This window comes from Triturus cristatus, chromosome 5_2 (genome assembly GCF_964204655.1).
Source record: "Triturus cristatus chromosome 5_2, aTriCri1.1, whole genome shotgun sequence".
In the NCBI taxonomy this organism is placed as follows: Eukaryota; Metazoa; Chordata; class Amphibia; order Caudata; family Salamandridae; genus Triturus; species Triturus cristatus.
Window position 1 is genome coordinate 137,843,399 of NC_140588.1, and position 21,985 is coordinate 137,865,383.

Consider the following 21,985-nt stretch of genomic DNA (forward strand, 5'->3'; position numbering starts at 1 on the left):
GAAACCCCGAAACCGGTCCTAGGATGCTTGTTTCCAGTCCAGGGAGGACCTGGCTTGGCAGTTCGGGCTGGACTGTTCCCATGAGGTACAGGGTCAAGACTGATTAGCATATGGCTGGGTTTAAACTGGAATGGCATGGTGAGCCAAAAAACGATGGATTTAGGCCCAGATCTCTGTACTGGGGTGAATGTATGACATTGTTCTGCATTCTGTCCATCAACTTGTTTTTGCATTTGTCACCCTGAGTGGGACGGGTATGCTCAGACGTGAGTCCCGTGCTCTCCATGCCACTGGAATCAAGCTATCCTGGCTGAAGAGGGGTGAAACCCCAAAACTGGTCCTAGGATGCTTGTTTCCAGTCCAGGGAAGACCTGGCTTGGCAGTTCGGGCTGGACTGTTCCCATGAGGCACAGGGTCAAGACTGATTTGCATATGGCTGGGTTCAAACTGGAATGGCATGGTGAGCAAAAAAACGATGGATTTAGGCCCAGATCTCTGTACAGGGGTGAATGTATGACATTGTTCTGCATTCTGTCCTTCAAATGTTGTTTTTCCAAATCCCAGACGTGCCAGCACAGCAAATAAATAGTTCTATTCTATGCTGTCAAATGCCTTTTTTCGTCCAGTGACCGAAGTGCTGCTGGCTCGGTAAAAGAAGCCTGTCACATGTAAGATCCTATATAGTCGTCTCAGGTTTAGACGCGTCCCTCTATGTAGCATAAATCCAGATTGGTTCGGATTAACAACCATAAGGCACTTATCTTGGTAGGCTATTATTGCCAAGTTCGTTTTGATTTCTCCAACTAGAGACAAAAGGGACAGAAATATCCCAAACCGGTGAACGAGTAGGTACCCTTAAGCTGACTGCCGAACTGCAAGTGAAACTGGTCTCCTGCCCTGTGTTTTAGCCTGGGCATCACCCTAATGTAATGTACTGACAGAGGTCTAGGCCTATACCTGACAATGCCGGGTGCAGGACCTCTCTTGTGATCAGGGGGGTACACCAAATGTGCTCTTGGTTTTGGCAGCGTACCATGTCTGTTGAATTTGTAGTATAACTAGCACTATTTTCTCTGTCATTGAACACACAGTCCACTGACCCTCCCTTAAGTAATGTTCCACTTTTTTTTTATAACCTAAAGCCTTTTGTTAACCTTCTGTGTGCATGTCAAGTGTGTGTGTGCGTGTGTGCCTGTGTGTGTGTGTGTGTGTGGGGGGGGGGGGGTAAATGTGTAGCACATGTACAGTGTAGGACTCTATGGGGTATATTCACAAGAACGTGTGCTAAACATCACCAAAAAATGCTAACGCAACTTTACACATCACAGCCTATCGCGGGAAAATAACCCCGTGTCAACGTGAAATTCACAACACGGTGGTACCATGTGATAGTCCGCTGAAAACGCGGCCAATGTCCGTGATACAACCACCGTGACGGAGATAAAAACACAAACCCCAACGCGTAAAAAGACGCGATGTGCCAAAACGCGATAAGAAAACAGTGACAACCACCGAGAGGCCAGCAATACCCACACGTAATGCGGGAAAAAGCACAAGAATAGCATACGGAAAATGCCACTAAAAAACTACATCAACTGCGGAGTACCACGGATGCACCCTGACCGACTGCAGAGGACAACATGAACCCCACAATCCCCAAGGAGGAACACCCAGTGGAGGGGCAATTAGAAGAGGAAGAGGAAGACGGGGTACAGTTGCCCGGAAAACCTGATCATCGCCACGGAAGAGCCAGAACACCACCACCAACTGTCCGTCACCTCCAACATGTCACTGGCAAAAAAGAGGCAAAGATGTCACACCACCTCGGACATAAGTATAAGTGCCCCTCGACATTGACAACATCCCAGTACAAACAGCAACACCTCCACAACAGAACACATGACACAACTGGTGCCGCAATGTGCACAACATGGCAAATCACATCTGCAGGAAACTGTACAAGTACAACCTGTAACCTGCAAATATGTTTTATTCACACATGCTGTGCTGTTGGACATTTTGTACTCTCCCATGATTGCCAGGGACGGCCACAATGTGACGTGCTCATGAGAAGAAATTGTCAATGATGGTGTTCCTACGGGCCATTCCTGCCGCAGCTGCAGTGGGATGTGGGCCACCTGCCCCATCGTCACCACCATCATCATCGTCCGGTACTTCTGGAACTGGGATCCATGGGGCATTGGTGCGTACACAGATGTTGTGCAATACACAACATGCAACGATCATCTTACACACGATGTCTGGGCTGTACAGGAGTTTTCCACCTGTGCTGTCCAGGCACCTGAAATGTGACTTCAACACGCCAAATGTTCGTTCAACGATGCCCCTGGTGCGTATGTGGGCCGCACTGTACTGCCTCTGGGCGGGTGTGTTCGAGTCTCGGAGGGGTGTCATCATCCAAGGGCAGAGTGCATATCCTTGATCACCTGTGACAGTGCAGGGAGAAATGAGTCAATACTTGGTTCAGCAGGATGTGAAGGCAGGCCCACTAATCCAGTGACGCATGTGCTGGCTGTGTGTGGGGTGAGTGTAAGCCAGCCCTCAGGGAGTAGCTTGTGCTGGCAACAACTCCAACAGTCATCAGGCACTGAGAAATGCAATATCAGAACAACAAAGGGGGATGACTTGAGTTGCACAGGGTTAGTGGCCCCGGATGCACAGCGGCCGACACGGGCCCACTGCCACAGGACGCTGACCTGCGGGAGATGGGGTAGGGTCATGAGGGCAGAGCAGGGTCTCATATGGGTCACAGGTGCCTTCCACGAAGTGTCTCGGGTGAGAATGGGAGGTCTACCCCCAGGGCATGATGCAGGGGGCACATGCCCGCTGTGTCCGGCAACATGGCGGATATGAATGACACAGACTCATGCCAGACACCAAGTCCGTAACTGCCAGTTGCTGATGACAACCCCCAGGCCACAGGCTCAGACACCAACGATGTTCCGCCGGAGGCTGACGGTCACTCACGGCGCACAGGGTTAGTGGCACCACGTGTCACCGGCTTGCATTGAGCAGGGTTAGTGGCACCACGTGTCGCCGGCTTGCGTTGAACAGGATAAGTGGCATCACGTGTCGCCAGCTTGCGTTGAACAGGGTTAGTGGCACCACGTGTCGCCGGCTTGCGTTGAACAGGGTTAGTGGCACCATGTGTCGCAGGCTTGCGATATGGAATTATGCCGCACTGATCAAAGGGAGTCTGGTGCTGTGGCTGCTGCCACGGACTTGGGGTCACTGCCATTCAGCACTCAGGACACAGTTCCACATGTGGGACCTACTGGGCCGAATGGGACGCCGGTGGAGTATGTCAATGAGAAAGGAGTAAGGTGGACCAGCATCGGGGGGCCAGCAATGGTCTGCGGAGGCTGCAGAGGTCGCGGGACTGGTGCTTGGAGCTTGCACCGGCACATGGTGGGCCCTCTTTGACACACAACGGTGTGGGCAGGTGAGCAGTGCGGCCTTGGAGCGCTGGGGCGAGCAGGCCTGGTCTGGGAATCAGCGTCCTGGGGTGCAGCAGGCACACAGGGTCGCAGGCCCCGCTGCTCAGGCATCAGCCTCGTGGCGAACTGCGAGGTGCCAGTGACGTTGGCCTTTCTGGGAGAGAACCACGCTCTGTGCCACGGGGTTTTGTCCACACCCCTGCACAGCCCTGGAGTACTCAGGGCCAACCCACTACGCTCACGCACACAGGGTGGGACGCAGCAAGTGACATTTCTGCTGTCTGACCCACGGCCTAGGGTGACATGGTTGCATCTACTGTTCACTACTCTCCAGTCACCAGGAGTTGTGGTCTGCATGGACATATCTGTGGTTTGCATTCCCATGTCTGTCCTGCACATCCACGCCTCACTTGTCTTTGTGTACATTCCCATTCACTGGTCACTTGCATCGTTCACACATGGCTGCATTCTGCGTCTCCACACGTTCAGCTGTTGTGTGGCTGTGGTGCCATGATATAGCTGTATTGTGTGCAGGGGTAGCCCAGGATCACCATGGAGTAGTGTTGTCGTGTCTGGTAGGTGGTCATGTTGATTGAAATGTTGTATGTGGTTTGGTCACATGTGCATTCCTACATTTGTGCATTGTGTGATGTGGCTTTGAGGTGTGTGGTGTGTTGATTTGGCACTTACCAACGAGCAGTCCAGTTCCATATGTGCCATCCTGGAAGCGCTGGTTGATGATGGACTGTCGGAAGATGTAGGAATCGTGCACACTGCTGGGGTAGTTTGCGACGACATTGGTGAACATTCCCTGGGGGTCCACTATTGCCTGCACATTGATGGATTGTGTGTGCTTTCTGTTACGGTAGTGGTGTACAGTATCCGCAGTTGGCACAAGTGGGACATGTGTGCAGTCTATTGCCCCCAACACTGCCGGGAATCCAGCTATGGCATAGAAGCCTTGCTTGGTCTCCTGCTGTTCCTGCGCAGTGTGGGGGAAGTGAAGGTACTGGGGTATGAAGCTGATGATGGCATCCAGGACAGGTGTGATGAACTTTGATAGGGCTGGCTGTGAGACCCCTCCGACTCTGGCAGTTGTTGGTTGGAAGGTACCAGAGGCCAACAGGTGCAACACAGCCAGCAGCTTTGTCTGCGGAGGGATGTTGGTTCTCCACTGTGTTGGGACCGTCAACCTGTGGGCGATGTGGGTCATGATGTGGATGATGGTTGACCTTTTGAGCCTGTAGTGGGCAATGACTTCCTCGGGTGTTAAGTCTGTGAGAGTGGTGTGTTTTCGGTAGGTCCGCTGTCTTACTCTGCGCTGCCTCTGTGGTGATCGGGGGGAGGGGCGGTGGGTGTTGTGGCCCTGTTGGGTCTCCGAGCTGCATGATGAGTAGCTCCATGGCATTGTTTGTTCTTCGGGTTTTGCTGTGTGCGGGGCTCCGTTGCCTACAGCAGGTAATCGTCCGGCTTTACACCTGCAGGAGGCAGGTGTTAAAATACCTGATGCTACCGTGGCTTATCGCATGGTTTTGACTCGCATCGCGGATCTGGCAGTTCGTTGTGAAAGTGGTGTTGTGGTTTTTTCATGTGCTCTTGCACAGGAACGCCTACTCTGCATCTCATTAGTGCTAGTTGTTGGTGTCCACAGTGGAGATACATTTTGGGGCAGTTATCACGGGAATACTGGCGTTGTCTGCAGTTTGCACCAGCTTGTGAATGGGGTGTTAAATCTATCTCCATTTTTGATGCGTTAAGGTGGAGATAAATCGGAGAGAAGTCTTTGTGAATATCCCCCTATGTGTTGTGTTAGTCTGAGTACTGAGGCCAGTGGGTTCCATTTTGGATACCTATTGTTTTGCCTGTCACAAGAAGGAGGGTGAGGATAACTTCTACAGACAGTGGAAGTGTAATGCATGCATTTGGTTTGCCGGAGGATAAATTCAAAGACACTGAAGCAAAGAGGATGGATACAAGTCTACATTTGAAAATTCCTTGAGGTACTTTTTTGCAAAGGACTGCTGATTAATTCTTCCCAAGCACTGCCATTTAGTAAATGGTAGGAGTGAGGGGTGGGAATGCAATTTCTGTTGTTCAAGGTGAGGAAGTTTCTAGGAAGGGCCAGGTATTTTGCCTGTCTCTGATTACAGCCTTGGCAAGTACTGCTTGGAATCAACCTCGTTCTACCGGTACTGAAGATTTAGACATTGGCGCCACATTCTCTGTTTGCAAAATCTGTATAAAAGTAGGATCTCAACCAACACACTTTGTTCCAGCTCCAATTTCTTCATGATGATAGAGTACTCAAAAGACTGCTGTGTGTGAATTATTCTCGGCTACTGGTAATTACTCTGAGCTGCATACCAGTCTATCGTTATTTTGCACACCATGCAACCTCAGTTTGAACCTTATCTTAGTTCGGACTAGACTGTTCCTATTGGAGGAGGGTCAAGACTGGTTTGCATTTAGCTTAGGTTGCATGGTGTTCAAAATAACAATGGACTGGGATGCGGCCCCAAGTAAGTAAGTAAATGGGCCACGCGGCTACTATTTGATTGCTAAAATACAGCAAACAATAGGGGTCTGTGCGCTGCTTAAGCCTCTCGGGTCCTGGTGCCCCTGCTCCTGATGCACCAACTGAAGCTATTCCCCTGCACAATTTTCTATTGTCTTTCTCTCATTATTTCACTTTTTAGGCCTCATTTACTGTTATTGGCTTCCCACCCCTGCCCTCTGTTATGGTTTTCATTTTCTGTTTTTATGAACAGACAGAACAAGCTCATAAATAATAATAATAGGTGTCAACACCACCCTCCCCTTAAGCTGTGAGAGCGAGGGGTTCACAACGACACTGTTGTGGGTACAGAGGTTGTAGTGGCTCTGGAGGTTTTGTCTGGAGTGCTCTTGGTCTCAAGGCTGTTCTGGCAGAAAAGGTTTCTGAGGAGGCATTTTGTCAGGAAAAACTTAAGGTAGTTCCTGCTACTCGAGACCCCTTTTATGATTTTCACAAGAGGAGTCCCTCCTCCTGGTTCAGGAGTGAACTGTAGAAAGTTACCCCTTCGTGAATCACTGAAAGTGAGGGGTAAAAACTTCAAACTTAATTCGAAGGCTCCTGAGTCATTTTGCAGTAATCCTAAAAAGTGACACTGTCTCAAGTAACTTATTTGCCGGCTGCTGGCTCACAGCAGGTAGGGCAGCTGGGAGGAGGTAAGAGTGAAGACTGAGGACCTTATATGTGGTGGCCTTTTAGCATAAGCATACTTTTGCACATTTTACAACTGGAAAGTGGGAGATTGTAAAAGTAAGAGGCGGAATGTATTTTCCCCAACGACATATTGACGCCGAGGGAATTTTGGGGGGCACACAGGTAAAATAAATCCATTTGTGGCTTAAATAATCGCGAGTCTCCTCACAGAATTCGGTCTGTTGGCATGTACACATAGCAACTGATGCAGTACTGGAGCCAAGACTCTAAAACGTTTTAATAACATACACTGGGGGGAAATATCTGTCACAGTTTAGTGAGGTGCAGTTTAGCTATAAAGAATGAGCATGGCAACAAACCCCCTTCCAGACCTACAAAGGACTACTGTCAGATAAAGCAATGATAAAAGCTGTCCACTAAAAAGAGTGTGGTATGTAACATGGTGTAGTTCTAACATGACGATATTTATTAACTTGTTTATTTTCTACTTGTTGCTTTAAGAACCAATGTTACTTACCTTGTTTCCATAGAAAAGTACTTCCGTGTTTTGGAGAATGGTTCTCTCCAAATGTGCTACGTCAGTTGTTGCTGGTCTTCAATGTGGAGGCTACTTTCTGGTCTGGACTCTTCTGTTTCTCTTGAACCTACTTGAATAAATCTTCAAAATATTCTATCCATTCTCGACTTTTTGCAACTTTTTGGAAATTAACAGACATTGAGTGGGGTCCACCATCAGATTTTTATATTTTACTCTACAGTAGCATGTGTACTGCCGGTCAACATCTGACAACATCAAAAGCTGCCCTTAAGTGTTTCAGAAGTAGCTGGAACGCACTTTTACATTGAAAAACAGGCATGGAAAAGGACTTTACCTGCATCTGCTACCACTCAGTGGCTTCATTGCCAGGCGAAATGGTGGGTCTGATGAGGTTAGCACTGTAGGACTAGGGAATCATAAAAGAAGGCAAGGCTTAGGCCTTTAAAACTTTGTGAGGCATATTTAAGGGGAGGCTGACAGCCAGGTGCGATCCCTGGTTACTCCGTTTGCATGTGCAATGGGTCAATTGGAGTTGCACATGCTCCTGCTGTGGCAGACTGTCCCTTTGACAAAGGACAGGACAGACACAGGGAACTTCGAAGGAGTTGACACCCATAGCCAGTGGCGGCTCGCAGAGGGAGTGCTGGCGATGCAGCGAGTGCAAGGTAAATAGTTTTATTTATTTATTTACTTACTTTACTGCTGAATGTCGTATGTTCGAGTCCACTACACCCCCATCCTGCCCCGCCTCACCGCCCACAGCACTCCTCTGTGAGCCGCCACTGCCCATAGCATAAATGTCAAAGGACCAGACACAAAATCACATCTGTGTCTGGAAATAGACTATAAACGTGGGAGCATGATTTCTGTGGAACGAAAATCAATTGCTGCAACCGGGACTAGGGATTAGGGTCTGCCAGTCTCCCTGCTGGGTGAGAGGCCAACACTCAGGAGGTGTAGACCACTTGCCCTTAACCTGGATCTCTGGATTAGCCTTCTTCCAGCCAGCCAAGACCAGCATACTTTGTGAGGAGGAGGAGGAGGAGGAGGAGGGAAGCGCCTGAAGGCAGTGAGGCCCAGCATGGATCCTGCCATGAGGATTCCAGTGAGCGTAGTGTGAGACATTCGGTCTGACAGTGCTGGCTATCCCCCACTCTCATAGCAAGTTGGCGACCCACATATGCCAGGTGGGGGCCACCATGAAGTTTAGGGCTGTTGCCGTTGCTGTTAAAAGTTGACAAGCTCCGTGTGCCAGGTGGGGGCTACTGTGAAGATGACAGCTGGTGCCCTTGAGGTGGAGTAAGCCAGCCAGTTGACCTGGACCATTTTGCCACGAGGATCCATTCCGAAGGATAAACCAAGAATGACATGACCTAGAAACCACTGACAGTGATAACACCTACTTAATGCTGAGGATGATGTGGAGGGGATGTCCAACACTGCTGCTGGTCATCCGGAGAAGATGCGTCATCCAGATGAGAATGAAACACGCCGCAGACCTCCAGCATCAAGTGGCTGCAGAACGAGAAGATGTGCCTTGGTCATCTCTGAACTTGCCAACTGCCCTGGGTCAGGTAAGACTATTCTCGGCTGTCAAGCATTCCTGTGACGTGCACCAACTTAGTACGTAACGCTACTCACATTGACTTTTAAGGCTAGAACAAGACTTTGTCGAGTGATGACTATCGTGGGCCACATCTAAATATTGCCTTCATTATGGAATGGGAAATATACATCACTGTTTAGAGTGGAAGGGAGAACTCGGGGACACTGCTCACGACGATGCCAGTGAGCTCATTCAAAAGACAGTGGATACAATTTAGTGTGTTATTGATATACATTGTGAGCTTTTATCACAAAAGCAAATATTTGAGTGGACAATCAGCTTATTGGAGTTACTATTTGTGATTTGCGTCTGCATCGATGTATGCCTTTCACCTATTTCCCTCCCAAGATGCCTTGGATTGCTCGACCCACACTACCACTGAGAATAAAGTGCTGAAGGGGTAATACCTGACCCAGCTGTGCAGGTCCATACTAGATAGGGCCCCAGGACAGCAGGAGTAAAAGGCCTTCACGCCCACGGATGGGCGAAGTAACCCCTGCCTACCTTGTGGCCCTCTGGAAGAGTCATACGTTTATATATAGTCAGGTGTGATGTCATACTAATCTAATCCATTCACTAAAAAGATTAGTTTGATCTCATCGTCACAATTTAGAGTCACAGCATGTGCACTCAGTCTTTCATCCTTTTGAGGTCAATCGAATGAGTATCACTCAGTTGGGATACAATAAACTCCGGTGATCTGTTAATAGTGCTCAGATATTCCCCTTGGAGGTGAATATACGCTTCACATATATTTCTTTTGTCAGTATTCATTAAGGGAGGTTTTCCGTAATAAATTAATGGCATTTCCCTTTGAGACCTCCCAGGGGATAGCTGGAGCACGGAACGAGCTACAGCTGAGTGACGGTTACTGCAGATTTGACAATGAGAATTTTGAAACTTTCTTGTGAGTGCTCTTCGGCTTCATTCTTACTTCACTGAAAGGTAAGTATTGATTCGCTGCATCAGCACCTGGCTCTAGCCCTCAGTTACACTCACTCTTTGTAACCTGGTTTTTAGTTCAAAGTGCCCTTGACCTGGTGAGACCACTTTAAATAACTCCAAAGGTCGAAAAGTCATCGACAACTAATCAATCAGACTTGCTTACCATTTGCTGTTCCTGGTTGTGAACTGTTACTTCCTGTTTCATCCAGCTTCATTGTGCAGACCATAGAAGTTTGTTTTGTTCTTTATAAACATTTGATGTTGCAAGTTCACGTTTTCCTTTTCTGTGTGATCACTGGGGACACCAAGCACTTTTTTGCAGCATTCTGCTTTTCATGATTATTTGTGTCTATCGATATGGTTTATCAAATTCATACAAAAAGGCTAGGCCACTGTTTTGTTGATACAAGCGTACATTATTTGTTTATAGTTTATATTTTTTGACAAATGAGCCCCGGCTAAACTAGTTTTTCATATTTATAATGAAACACGTGACACATTTTATCTTTAGGCACACCCAGAAGGTAAGATCAGTTTGCAATATTCCTTTCTCGTGAGATGGTACTGCCGTCCTCACTCCACAAAAAGTACTTTACGCAGTAATGACTGCACCTGATGCATATGCATTGAATTCAGTGGGATTTTTTATGATATCGGTTGATCTACCGTAACTGCATTACTTATTCCCGTGTAAGGAATTTTATACTGAAAGTAAAATATTTATTTCCTTTGATTGTAAAATGTAAATGTAAATTTGATATTTGGCACTACTCACCCGCAAGGGTCTCAAGGCACTTGTACGAATACCGCTGTGGAACCCATCCCTGGCTTTCCCAGTGAGGCGTCCACTCCTGGGCACCCCCAAGGTGGAGGCCAGGCATCTTTAGCGTTGTGGAGGCCATTGTGGAGATTAAGCAAGCTATTGCCCAGAGTTGCAGAGTGGGATTCCATGATTGGAATAGGCACCGAGGCAAGAATTATCAGGTCCGTGGAATTTTTGAGCCCAAGACCCGGCGAGGCGGGGAATTGAACCCTGGTCCCGGGCATTAGGGTCTGCCGCTCTAATCATTGAGCCACACTTCTCCACTAATCATTGAGCCACACTTCTCCACTGCGTACCGAATGGCAGGTGTAACGATAAAGGGCGTCTGCAGCTTATGTGGTTTAAACAATGAATTAACTATTTAAAAAAGACCTTCCTTGGGCCTTTTATTCGATACGCTGGATAAATACATTAAAAAAACGGCACTCTAGAAAGGTCGGGGAAGTGAAAAAATGTAAGAAACAATTGAGTCTGGAATTAACCTCACCTCCTTTTGTGTTTGTTTTCACAGGGACTGATAAAATGGTGTATGGGTAAACTATGATGCACAGTAAAACAATGGAAGGCATACTGATTTAACAAGCAAAGTATAGCGGCACAATATGTAAACTCATCATAACAAAGTGGTCCTCAGACTTACCTATACACTCATTTTCCAAGAAGGGTAACATTTTTAAAACATGCTGCATGTTATTGGGATTTTGCATCTCTCCCTACTGACCTCTAATCTCGAAGTGTATTTCAAAACAACTTTTCTTGACTGCATGGCTGCAGTCAGAGAAAATGTTGTGCTGTTGAACAGTCACAGAAAACAATTTTCAACATGGTTTTAGGATAAGAAGTACATATTCCAAGAACCCCATTTTTACATCCTTTGCATACAGGTGCATTCTAAACGGAACATAACAAGACCGAAAGGCGATCCCAGTGAATTGCTTTTTGTACATATATAGATTGGTTCATGGTTTTGATCAGAAAGAATCGTTGCTGTCCTGATTACTCAGTTGAAGAGTACATGGCCAACTCTGAAGAGGTGCATTGGCCTTTGGGCCTCGCTAAAATACATAGCCAGCCCTTATGCAACACGGAAAATAGAAAGTTATAAGCAGAAATGTAAAAAAGAACACAAAATATATGCATTGTTTGTGTCGAGCCAAGCTTCAATGTCTCTCTCTTCCAAGAAAACATGGCTCGTCATATTGAGAGAAGAAGGATATGCTGTACTGGGCTTCCCCAAGAGCCCTTTGTTTGGGATTTTGTTAGGCATCCATGTTTTCTGGCATAAATAAAAGAATGGCTTTGGAACTGCTAGCCACGTAGTTGCCTGACTAGTTGTTGCCTTTACACTGTGAGGGTGAGAGCCATGCATCTTATGATCACTCTCATCATTTAGCAGGTTGGTTGAACTTACATGCTTTTTAATAATGATCTGGTGGGTTGCTTTGAAGTAACTGTTGAATGTTTAATCGGTAAGGGGTTTATTAAAATGACACAAAAAGGGTTGTGTCAACACAAATGGCTAAGAACTTGCTACTCTATTCCATACATTCAGGCAGATCTCAAACAGCATCCCCATCAACATCAGAACAGCTCCTACCCTCCTGCAAGGAGCTCAAGGTCCATATTTTTAGAGAACACTGTACCCAACATCTTAGCAAACTAGGTATAACCTGCCTCCTGTACCCGATTATGGATCACGACTCCTGTCCTCAGTTCAGCACTCCATTGTTCTCCAGCTAGGTCTGCACTCTATAAATACCCTAAATACATTTATACATACACATATACTTCCATGCCTGCATACATTACCTAAATACACACCCAAGAGTGTAACACAAGCCCCTTTCAGGGTGCCCCATTTTAACCCGAGGCTATGAGTATCTTTGAGATATAGGAGTCTCAGGGGCCCCTCGCCACATTCTGTGAGAGGCTCCATCTTGTTTCATTACATCACTGGAATTAACATGTAATCCATTCGGATCTATTTCAGAGAGATTCGGTGCAGTTGATACTCACATATAAGGTAGGAGAGTACAACTCCAGGAATGTAGCTTCCCAAGATGGTGAAAAAAGTACAGAAGCTGCAGATGAGGAGGCAGAACTGAAAGGAAAAAACAGACAAGAGTAAATTTGCTGTATTGACTTTCAGGATCTATTCAAGGATCCTCCACGGGTTTATTTGTTTGATGAAAGGTAATAGCAAACAATCCCTAAGCAGGAACAACAGACCTGTGGCTGCATTAGTACCAAGACACAGTGAACACAAAAGACTAATGTACATCTGTAGTTATTCAATCTTTATTTCGATCTGTTAGGATCATAAAAGACAATTTACAGTAAATAGGCACTCATCCCGCCGTTAAAAAATACAAAATCTTATTATAATATATGGGTATATAAAATTAATACAATCATTATGGAATTCCATACATTAAAAATTTCAAATGATTTGCTAAAAAACGTTAAGATTCATATTAGTATAAAAATGCGTAAAATAAGTCTATAATACAATTTGCATTTCTAAACTAGAAAAATGACCTTGGAATCCGCAATCATGGGTGGCACGAAGATCAGGTACAGAGTTTGTCAAATGTACACCAATTTTATCCAGAAAGTGTGTTTGAAAAATAATAATACTAAAGGAAGACTCCACCTTATGTTGGAATGATAGCCATGTTCCGGTATGATATCAGCCTACCCAATTCTACTTCATTTAATTCCCTTTATAAACTTTGGTTTGGATAAGCTTAGATGGACATGACAACCTTTGTCGTGTTTCTTTCCCGGATTGTCCACGTCCAACTCAAAAATTTGGCAACACCTATTACACATGGTGCACTAATGTCGGTCAGCAGTATTCTCATTGCATTAGCACTGCTCCTAATGCCCATATTCTTACATAATGGGTGCAACCATTTTTTCCATGGAGCTTGGTATGCCGGGCAAACAAATAAAACATGCGAGTAGGTTTCCTCATATTCCAAACACAACTTACACATGCTGTCATTGTCACTATGCCATTGCGTGTGAATGCATTTACGGGTAGTGAGTCTACCCGAAATTGAAAATATAGACGTCTTTGCCCGTCAGTGATGTTGACTATGAGGTAATTATATTATTATTCACCACCATAGACCAATAGAGTCTTTTCATCTCTTTTTAGGGGGAAATTGTTGGCTCTCTGGCTCATCCCACAAATGTCGCAATCCCATACTAACCAGTGTAGTTTTTACATTTTACAGCCACTTAATCTTGCATGAAGTATCTAAAACCCATACATCTTTTAGAGCAGCTGCATACTGCGATAACTCTGGGGTAGTCCATAGTCTCTGCCAGTAAGCAATTGGGCGGAACTTAGCAACCTTGTCCAGTCTACTACAACCTAAGTCATAGAAGACTGGCTTTAGTGGAGTGCTCTGTGGTAGGCCAATAAAACTTCTCACAAATGTATTCTGTGCTAAGACTAATGGCTTTAAATCATTGAAACCCCAGAGTTCGGCGCCATATGTTACAGAGGCTATAACTTTTGTATTGTATATCTTAAGTAAGGGGTGCATGGGTTGGGTATGTGAGGTCTTATACTCCTTCAGCAGAACGCCAGCCAATTGACAATGCTTTAGGGCCATAGTATCTATCTGGGGATTCCAATTTAGTTTGTTCCCCAACGTAATCCCCAGATAATTAAATACATCAGTTTTCTCCAAAAGTTCACCATTTAGAGACACCCTACCCTTAATTGTTCTGTGTTTATGGAGGACCATAAATGTAGTTTTATCTGCATTTACCACCAACCCACGATCTTTACAAAACCCCTCAAACCTTATTAAGGCCCTCTGCAAACCACTCTGAGTCTTAGAAATTATTAAAGTATCGTCTGCAAACATAAGTATGGGAGTTTTAACACCTGCAAGGGACGGTGTGTCAGTCAGAAAAGCCGAAAAGTGATCTACAACCCCATTAATAAACAATAAAACTAAGGTTGGTGCCAAAACGCACCCTTGACGCACCCCTTTAGATACTTTGAATGGGTTTGTTTTATTACCCTGGGTACTCCAACGTACTTGGGCATAATTTCCAGCATGTAGGTATTCCACAACACATTGCAATTCTGCAGGCATACCCAAATCCTTGCAGACCCTCCAAAGTTTGCTTCGAGGAACCAAGTCGAAAACGGATTTTAAGTCCACAAAGGCTGCGTAAATGGTACCACCACCCAGCACAACAACCCGCCAATAAATCAGAACAAACAGAAAGACCTGATCTAGCGTGCTCACATTTGTAAGAAATCCTGCCTGTAATGAGGGTAGTATGTTCTTATCAACAATCTAATCTTGTATCCTATTTAGTACCATTCTATCCAAAAAATTTTGAATGGCATCAATGAGACTGATTGGTCTGTAATTACCTGGGCATCTGTAGTAAAAGAACATTTGCTTAGGCACAAAAGAGAGTGCGGCAGATTATAAATATACTGTAACCAAAAGATCCAGAAATCAGCTTCCCTCCCACAGAGACCCTTAACACAAGTGGGCTCAAATTAAAGGAGAAAGATGGCGTACCAGGTAGTGCTGGAGAGGGACAGTATTTTGATGCAGGTTCCCCCAGAGGTAGTGGAATGAGAGTTAGAGAGGGCATTTGAAAGAAAGAAGGGGCTAGACACTATCTGTTGTTATGATCATATTCACACTATACCCACAACACATCAACTGGCAACAATGGCTTTTGCAAAACCTGAGGTGCTCTTGTCTTTGGGGGTCTCTCACAAATCCTGCTATGACCTTGTCCTTCTTGCAACTACTAAGCCAACTTTGCATGGCTTTAAGCTCCACAGAAGCACTGCGCTATTTCTGGTCGGTCCTGTAACCTGCGTTATGACCAGCAGCTCAGAAGTGCACCACAGGGAAGGAAACCTTTTTTACAGCCCATAAATGGTTAGCCAGCATCTAGATTAGGAAACAAGAGCGTGCGATTGCTGGCAGAAATACTCTGTCACTATTCTGAGGTAGGGAATTATCGAAGAAAGTCAGCCCCAATCTAAAGATGTCAGTCTTAAACACAACACTGCAAGTTACTGACAAAGTGACATTGAAGAAGGCATACTAGAAATGTTCAAGACTAATGACCACGCAGAGACTCAAGCAAGGGTGACTGAGCATCATTTTGACTGTAGGATAACAAGGTAAAAAATAGAGAACAAAATATGAAAAAGTGGAAGACTGCAAGGGTAAGACAGAATAGAGAAAACAAGTGAGCCTGAAAGTCAGAGAAACATCTGGTGTGAACAATCAAACTTTTATGATGTCCTCTGCCCAGCCACGGGGCATGAATGCACATAATGTAGAAAATCAGTATTGGACATTCTGGAGGGCTATAGCCACTCATCAACTTCAAAAGGAGAAATTAAGTCTTGCCAACTTTCCCTAGCTATTATTACAAGAGTAGCTTGTAAAGCTCAGGCTGGCAGCAATTTGCTGTCTAGTCTACATATTGGATGTGGTGGGCAATGGAGGAGTAGGAGGCTACAAAGCTACAGAAAGTGGACAGGGGAAGGGAGTGCTACATGGGACGCGGGTTAAAAGGCACACAAGTGAGAAAGCAACACCTAGGGGGCCGATTAGGTTGGCAGAAGGCTCGCCACCGCCGGGCCGGAGGTGGTGGTCTTTCCGCCATCACACAGTGAATTACCCACTGCCCAAATAGGATGGTGGTGGGTACCGCGGCGGACGCAAAGTCCGTCCGCCACATCACCACCAAAGGGACGGATGGTGTAGGGTGCCTAAAATGGTGACGGTGCCTAGCAGGCATCGTCCACCAAATTAGGATGTTGTTAGGGAACGGCCTTTCCATGGCGGCTATGCCGCCATGGAAAGACTGGCTGGGAATGGGTTTGGGGGTCCGTTGTGGGCCCCCTTGTTTTGGTGGGAGGTGTTGCTGCACTGGGGGGGTACCCATGGTACCCCCTGCATTTCCCTGCACTGCGTGGCAGGCACCGCGTGGTGCCTGCCACGTTGTGCAGGGAAGTGCATAGCATCACATTTTAACATTGCGTACAGTGCTGCAGCCAGCAGCACCGTCCGCAATGTTAAATGCCCAGGATACGCCCGCCAGTATGGTGGGTGCATTCTAATTGCAGTGGTGGGACCGCCGCATGTCTGGCGGGCGGTCCCAAACACTGCAATGGTGGCGGGCGGACTCCGCTCCACCCACCATTGTAATGAGCTCCCAAGTGCGGTGGAGGCAGGGCGTTTGGCATGAGAGAAGCACAAAACAGCTTGCAATACATGGGAGACAGCAACACAAGCGGGCGCGGGTATTTGGCATGGAGAAACACACGAGGGAAAGGGCAGAAAAAATCATGGATTCTCATGAGCTGTGTAGGAAAGTAGTATCTGCTTCTTATGGTTACCACCACTTTTTGCTGATCTCACACTGTTTTTGGCCTAGTCTGACTGGTATCCTGCTATCCAGGACCCCAGTCTATCTACTTTCGCCTGTAAATTGTTATACATGTACTTTAGGTACACTCCAGATTGGATTCTGGGGTACCCTTGTCAGTCCCTAGTATATGATACACCATGTACCCATGGCATAGGTACCCCGGAGGCCTCACATGGGCTGAAGCATATATTATGACACCCCTGAGAGGCCATCCAAATTGACGCGACCAGCCTGCTACTGCAGACTGTGTAAGCTGGTGCTTGCACCACTTACTTAAGATATAGGTTCACTATATCTATTTAAATCACTACACTTAAATACCTATCAGTCAACCCTATGGCAGGTCTTAACAATCCTGAAGGCAGGGTGCTGGGTTTTACGTGAGAGGGTGCCACTGCATGAGCAGAGCCCCTCTGCAGCCTACGGAGACCATTCTCCGGGGTTGTCTGTGATGCAGCCAGACATATATGTTTAAGTGCATTATAATCTTGCGGTAAATGATAACTTTTAAACGACTGCTTAGAAACATGTCGTGTTTGGTGTCAAACACCTTGAAATCATACCTCCACGCCAGTAACTGGCATGGGAGGTATGATTCCACCCTCCTGTATACCCGGTACCAGCTTGCTCGACCTGGGCAGCAAAAAATGGACGCTGCCAGCCACAGACACGATTCTGCTCTCCTGCTGCTGAGCCAAGTTCGAGCAGAGGAAGGCATGACAATAGGCATCCTGTCACAGGGAGGTGTAACCACCTCCCATACAGGATTTAGTGTATTGGGGCTGGGTGGGTGCAGCCTTAGAGTGCCAGAAAGTCTGCATTGGGGGCACATTTGGTGTCCCTGTGCATAGTCCAGCTCAAACCAGTTCCAGGAGCCATTTGCTCCTGATCTGGGGCGAAACTGGACAAAGGACATGGGTGTAGCCACCCCTCTGTCCTGCCTCTCCCCTAGGAGGGTCTACAGAATCTTTCCAACCCCTTCCCATGGGTATAAAGTAGGTTACCTGGCTACAGGACTTTAGAGTTTACCTGGACAAGATTCTGCTAAAAAGAAACCAAGTACTTCGACTGCCTGCACAACTCTGGACGACTGAAGAATCTCCCTTGGAGTAAAGGAGTTACTCCCCTGCAAAAGCAGGCACCTAAACGCATCTGACCGGTTTGCTTCTCCCGAGCTCCTGAGGACTCTGAAGATTTCAGCAAAACAGGAGGTGTGTTCCCTGGTTGCTCCAGACGTGCCCTGACTCTCCATTGCTTGGAGAGCCCCCTGGATCTTGCTGGTCCACACCGTAACCTGTTTCCTCTGACCGCGTGGGTTGCAGTTGCCAAGGATTGTTGGTGCTCCAGCCAGACATCGACCCCTCAGCTCTCAACATCCTTCGTAGGACAGCTCACCTTCGGACTTTGGTCGTCCTCGAAGTCTCCTGGTCCCCGTGGCTGCAGAGTCAAGCAACCCTTCTTTGCACCTGAAACATCCGACATCGGTGGGCATTCGACTACGGAGCCCCTGGTCACCGGAAGTGACCCAGACTCTGTCCCCTCTGATTTCAGGTTCCTCTCATCTTGAATCCAGGCTTGGATACCACCGGACACTTTTCGCCTTCCTGGCAGCAGTACTTCTGTGCAGCTCTCCATTGAAAACGACAAAGGTTTCCGACACCACTTGACCCCTATGCATCCGGCTCCTCTGGGATAGGTAACACGGGTACCTCAGTACTCACTGGTGGGTTGGCCTTAGAACCTCCTAAGTTCCAAATGGTTTGTTCGAAGTCCTCTTAGAAGTGTCCTTAACTTGTAATTTTCCAACCGCGACTTTCCCATAGAGTTGTACGGACACACGTCTGTGTTTCCTCACTGCACCCGTCCTCCGTGGGCTCCCTGTGTCACTCCTCTGAGTGGTTCTTTGGGGTCCCAGCGATTCTACGTGCTTTAGGCCCTGTGTCTATTGAAGTTGTTGTTGTTATACAATTTTTTTTGTATATGGTTCGGTCTCCCCCTTGAGCCCGCTGTGTATTTTACTATTTGCGAATGTTCTATTTATCTAGTATTGTGTGCTTTATGCCCTAGTTTTGTGTAGAAACTAGTAGAGAGTGTTATATTAATAAATACATTTTTTTATATAGACACTGTGTTGTTCTCCTTTCATTTAATCATTTAGGAGGTGATATTCTGGTAAAACAAGCTGCTTTACATTCCTTCAAGATTAAGCCTGAAGGCTGCTCTCCATAGCTACCACTAGGATAGCTTTCAATAAGGTTATCTTTGACCTCAGACATCATAAGAGTCGTGTGGCCTGGTACAAGGTGCCCATTTTAACTAGTGGACAGCATATACCAACTCACCTTCTCACAAGCTGATTAAGCAAAAAGAAAAATGTAGTTCCCTAAAAGTGAGCAGTGGAAGGATAGAAGCCAGATAATCTAAGCGATAGCAATTAGACTATGCTCTAGGGGAGGGGCAAAAACAAGATGGACAAGCTCATGCAAGGAATTCCACAGAATAAAAAGAAAGCAAATGAAAGTGGCAATACAGCCAACCAATGGTAAGCAATGAGCGGGATGTAAGCCTTGATAACTTCTTGGTAAGCCAACAAAAGGTCTTTTGCAAAGACACAAAATGTACTGCCTGGTAAGCTCCAACTAAAAAGACAAAAAAAAATCACTGTTTCATGACATGATGATGGGTGGTTATGAAGCACACATCATTTATTGAGATCTGTGAAGCGCTCTACATAAGAGCTGGAACGTAAGGTTGGTTAGAGAAGATTGTGATCACTTCATGTTTTGCTACACTAAATTCATTTATTTAGTGAATGTTCACAGTCTCTTGGTGCTAATGAAATAGTTATTTCCAGGCTAAAACTGCGAAGTTAACAGGGAGAGAAAAACGCAAGACAACTTCAAGTAACATATATTAAAAATCAATTTCTTTGTTTCCTTCTTAGAGTGTAGGAGAATGAAAGAGCTCCCCCGTGTGGCTACTGACAGGAGGAATGCTCTGTGTCAATATTTGACTGTTCTTGATCACGCAATGTCTAGAAGCTTAAGACTTGCAGAGAGAAGGACTAGCGAGGGTGTATAGAGAGTAAACATGTTAGCAAGTAGGTTTGAGTGACTGTCATTTATCACTTTGTGTTCTACTATCAGGGCTTTAAAAGGTAATTATGGCTCAAATAGGAAGCCTGTGCTAACACCTCAGAAGAGGCATATGAGAAAGAGAAGGGTCTTTGTATCAGATGCATTCACAGTGTTTTGGACTAACTGTAAGCGGAAGATACATGGGTTGAATAGTACAAACTATATACCTTATTGGATAATACAAACACAGATATAAAAAATAAACCTACACAAAAAACACAGAAAAATATATATTTTCAAATAAGATATAAATACACTTTTAGGCTGAGCGGCCAGGGGTAGAGGGATTAAATTAGTAATTTGGGGATAAATGGAATGTCAAGTTGATCAAGTGACTAGCACTTTTAAGTTCAACAAAGTGAGCTTTCAGTGCTCATTTCACTTTAATTATGGTGTGAGAAGCTTATTTTATTATTTGGGCCAGCATTTCATATTAGTAAACCCTGCCACTGGAAAGATCAAGGACGTGATGTAGCAGAATAGAGCTTGAGTACATCTAGCATGTGCAGGACTTCAAATCATACGAAGAAAAGGTTGAAGAGCAATTACGGCAGAAAAGTCTTCAGAGCCTTGCTGTATGCAACTCTGAATACAGTGAAGAGTAATTTGTAGGAGTAGGTCTGATGTGGCCGTGCCTTCAGAGTTTTTTGCGCAGCTTTTTTTTGCCTGGTTGAACCATTTTTGGAGTTTCAGAATTAATTTCTAAGGAAAGCATGTGCAGGTGATGTTACATTAGTCAAGACGAGGCATGAAAAAGCTCTTTTCTACTACACCCGGAGTGGCTTTCGAGAAGTTGGAGAATATGTCAGACAAGAAAAAGTTCTGGATTGACAATTTTAATCATTGTATTAACTTTGTGAGAAAAAAAGAGAGGGAGTCAAAGTATATCCTCAGGCACCATACTCGTGATGACATAGTTTGACGGGTTTGAAGGACTGTGGCCAGTCGAATAGTAATGATTATGGTGCTGTTCCTCCCATTACCGGAATCTCATTTTCCGCTCTTTTCATAGTAAGGACACTCCATTTCAACAAATGGAAATTCATTCAAGAGGATATGCTCTTTGGTCTATTTTTCACAAGGATGTGGATTCAGTTTTGATACAACCAAAAAATCAGAGGAGGTAGAGGTTAAGGCTAGGTTTACCCTCCTTACTGTATATAGTTTCACAAAATTCGAGTATATCGAAATAAAAACTACCCTATGGGGGAACTCCTTTACGATAGCTTCCACCAAAGACATTAAAAAGAGAATCTCCCTTTTGGCCAGTTCCTCATGCTGAGGAGGAATGGCACTGAGACCAGAGACTTCAAAATAAAAGCCAAAAGGCTATCAGATAAACTACTAACAAGAAAATACCCAGCAGGTCTGGTATCAAAAGCAAAGAAAACAGCAGCCAATAACCACAGGGATGCCCTACTTGACACACATTCAAAACAGGACACGGAGAAAGATAGAAGACCTTTCTGCATCACGACCTTTAACAATGCCTCTGATCGTGTTACCAAGATAGTAAAAAAACACTGGCGCATTCTAAACAGCGGAAAACTCAACATCCCAAAACCTATGTTCTCCCACAAGAGGAGGAGGAATTTGAAAGACATTTTGGTGCATACCCACCCAAAATCAGTATCGAACAGAGATAGGAATCAATCAGTTTTGGGTACATCACCCACAGGCCATTTCCCATGCGGTAATTGGAGTGTGTGCCACCTTACCACCGTTACTATGAAAGTGTCATTCAATAACTCAATGAGCTGGGAACGACGTAAGCTAACGAATTGTAACACTACAGGCGTAGTATACATGATAACCTGCCCATGCAACCTACATTA

The 21,985-nt window shown here is 45.7% G+C and overlaps 1 protein-coding gene across 1 annotated transcript in view; it reads right to left on the reverse strand.

The window, feature by feature from the left end:
- The window catches only part of RETREG1 (reticulophagy regulator 1), a 576,354-nt gene that overhangs the window by 80,792 nt on the left and 473,577 nt on the right, over positions 1–21,985 (reverse strand). The window contains exon 5 of the mRNA XM_085606905.1: positions 12,592–12,676. Coding sequence (XP_085463031.1) covers positions 12,592–12,676 — 85 coding nt within the window. The remainder of the gene's footprint in view (positions 1–12,591; positions 12,677–21,985) is intronic.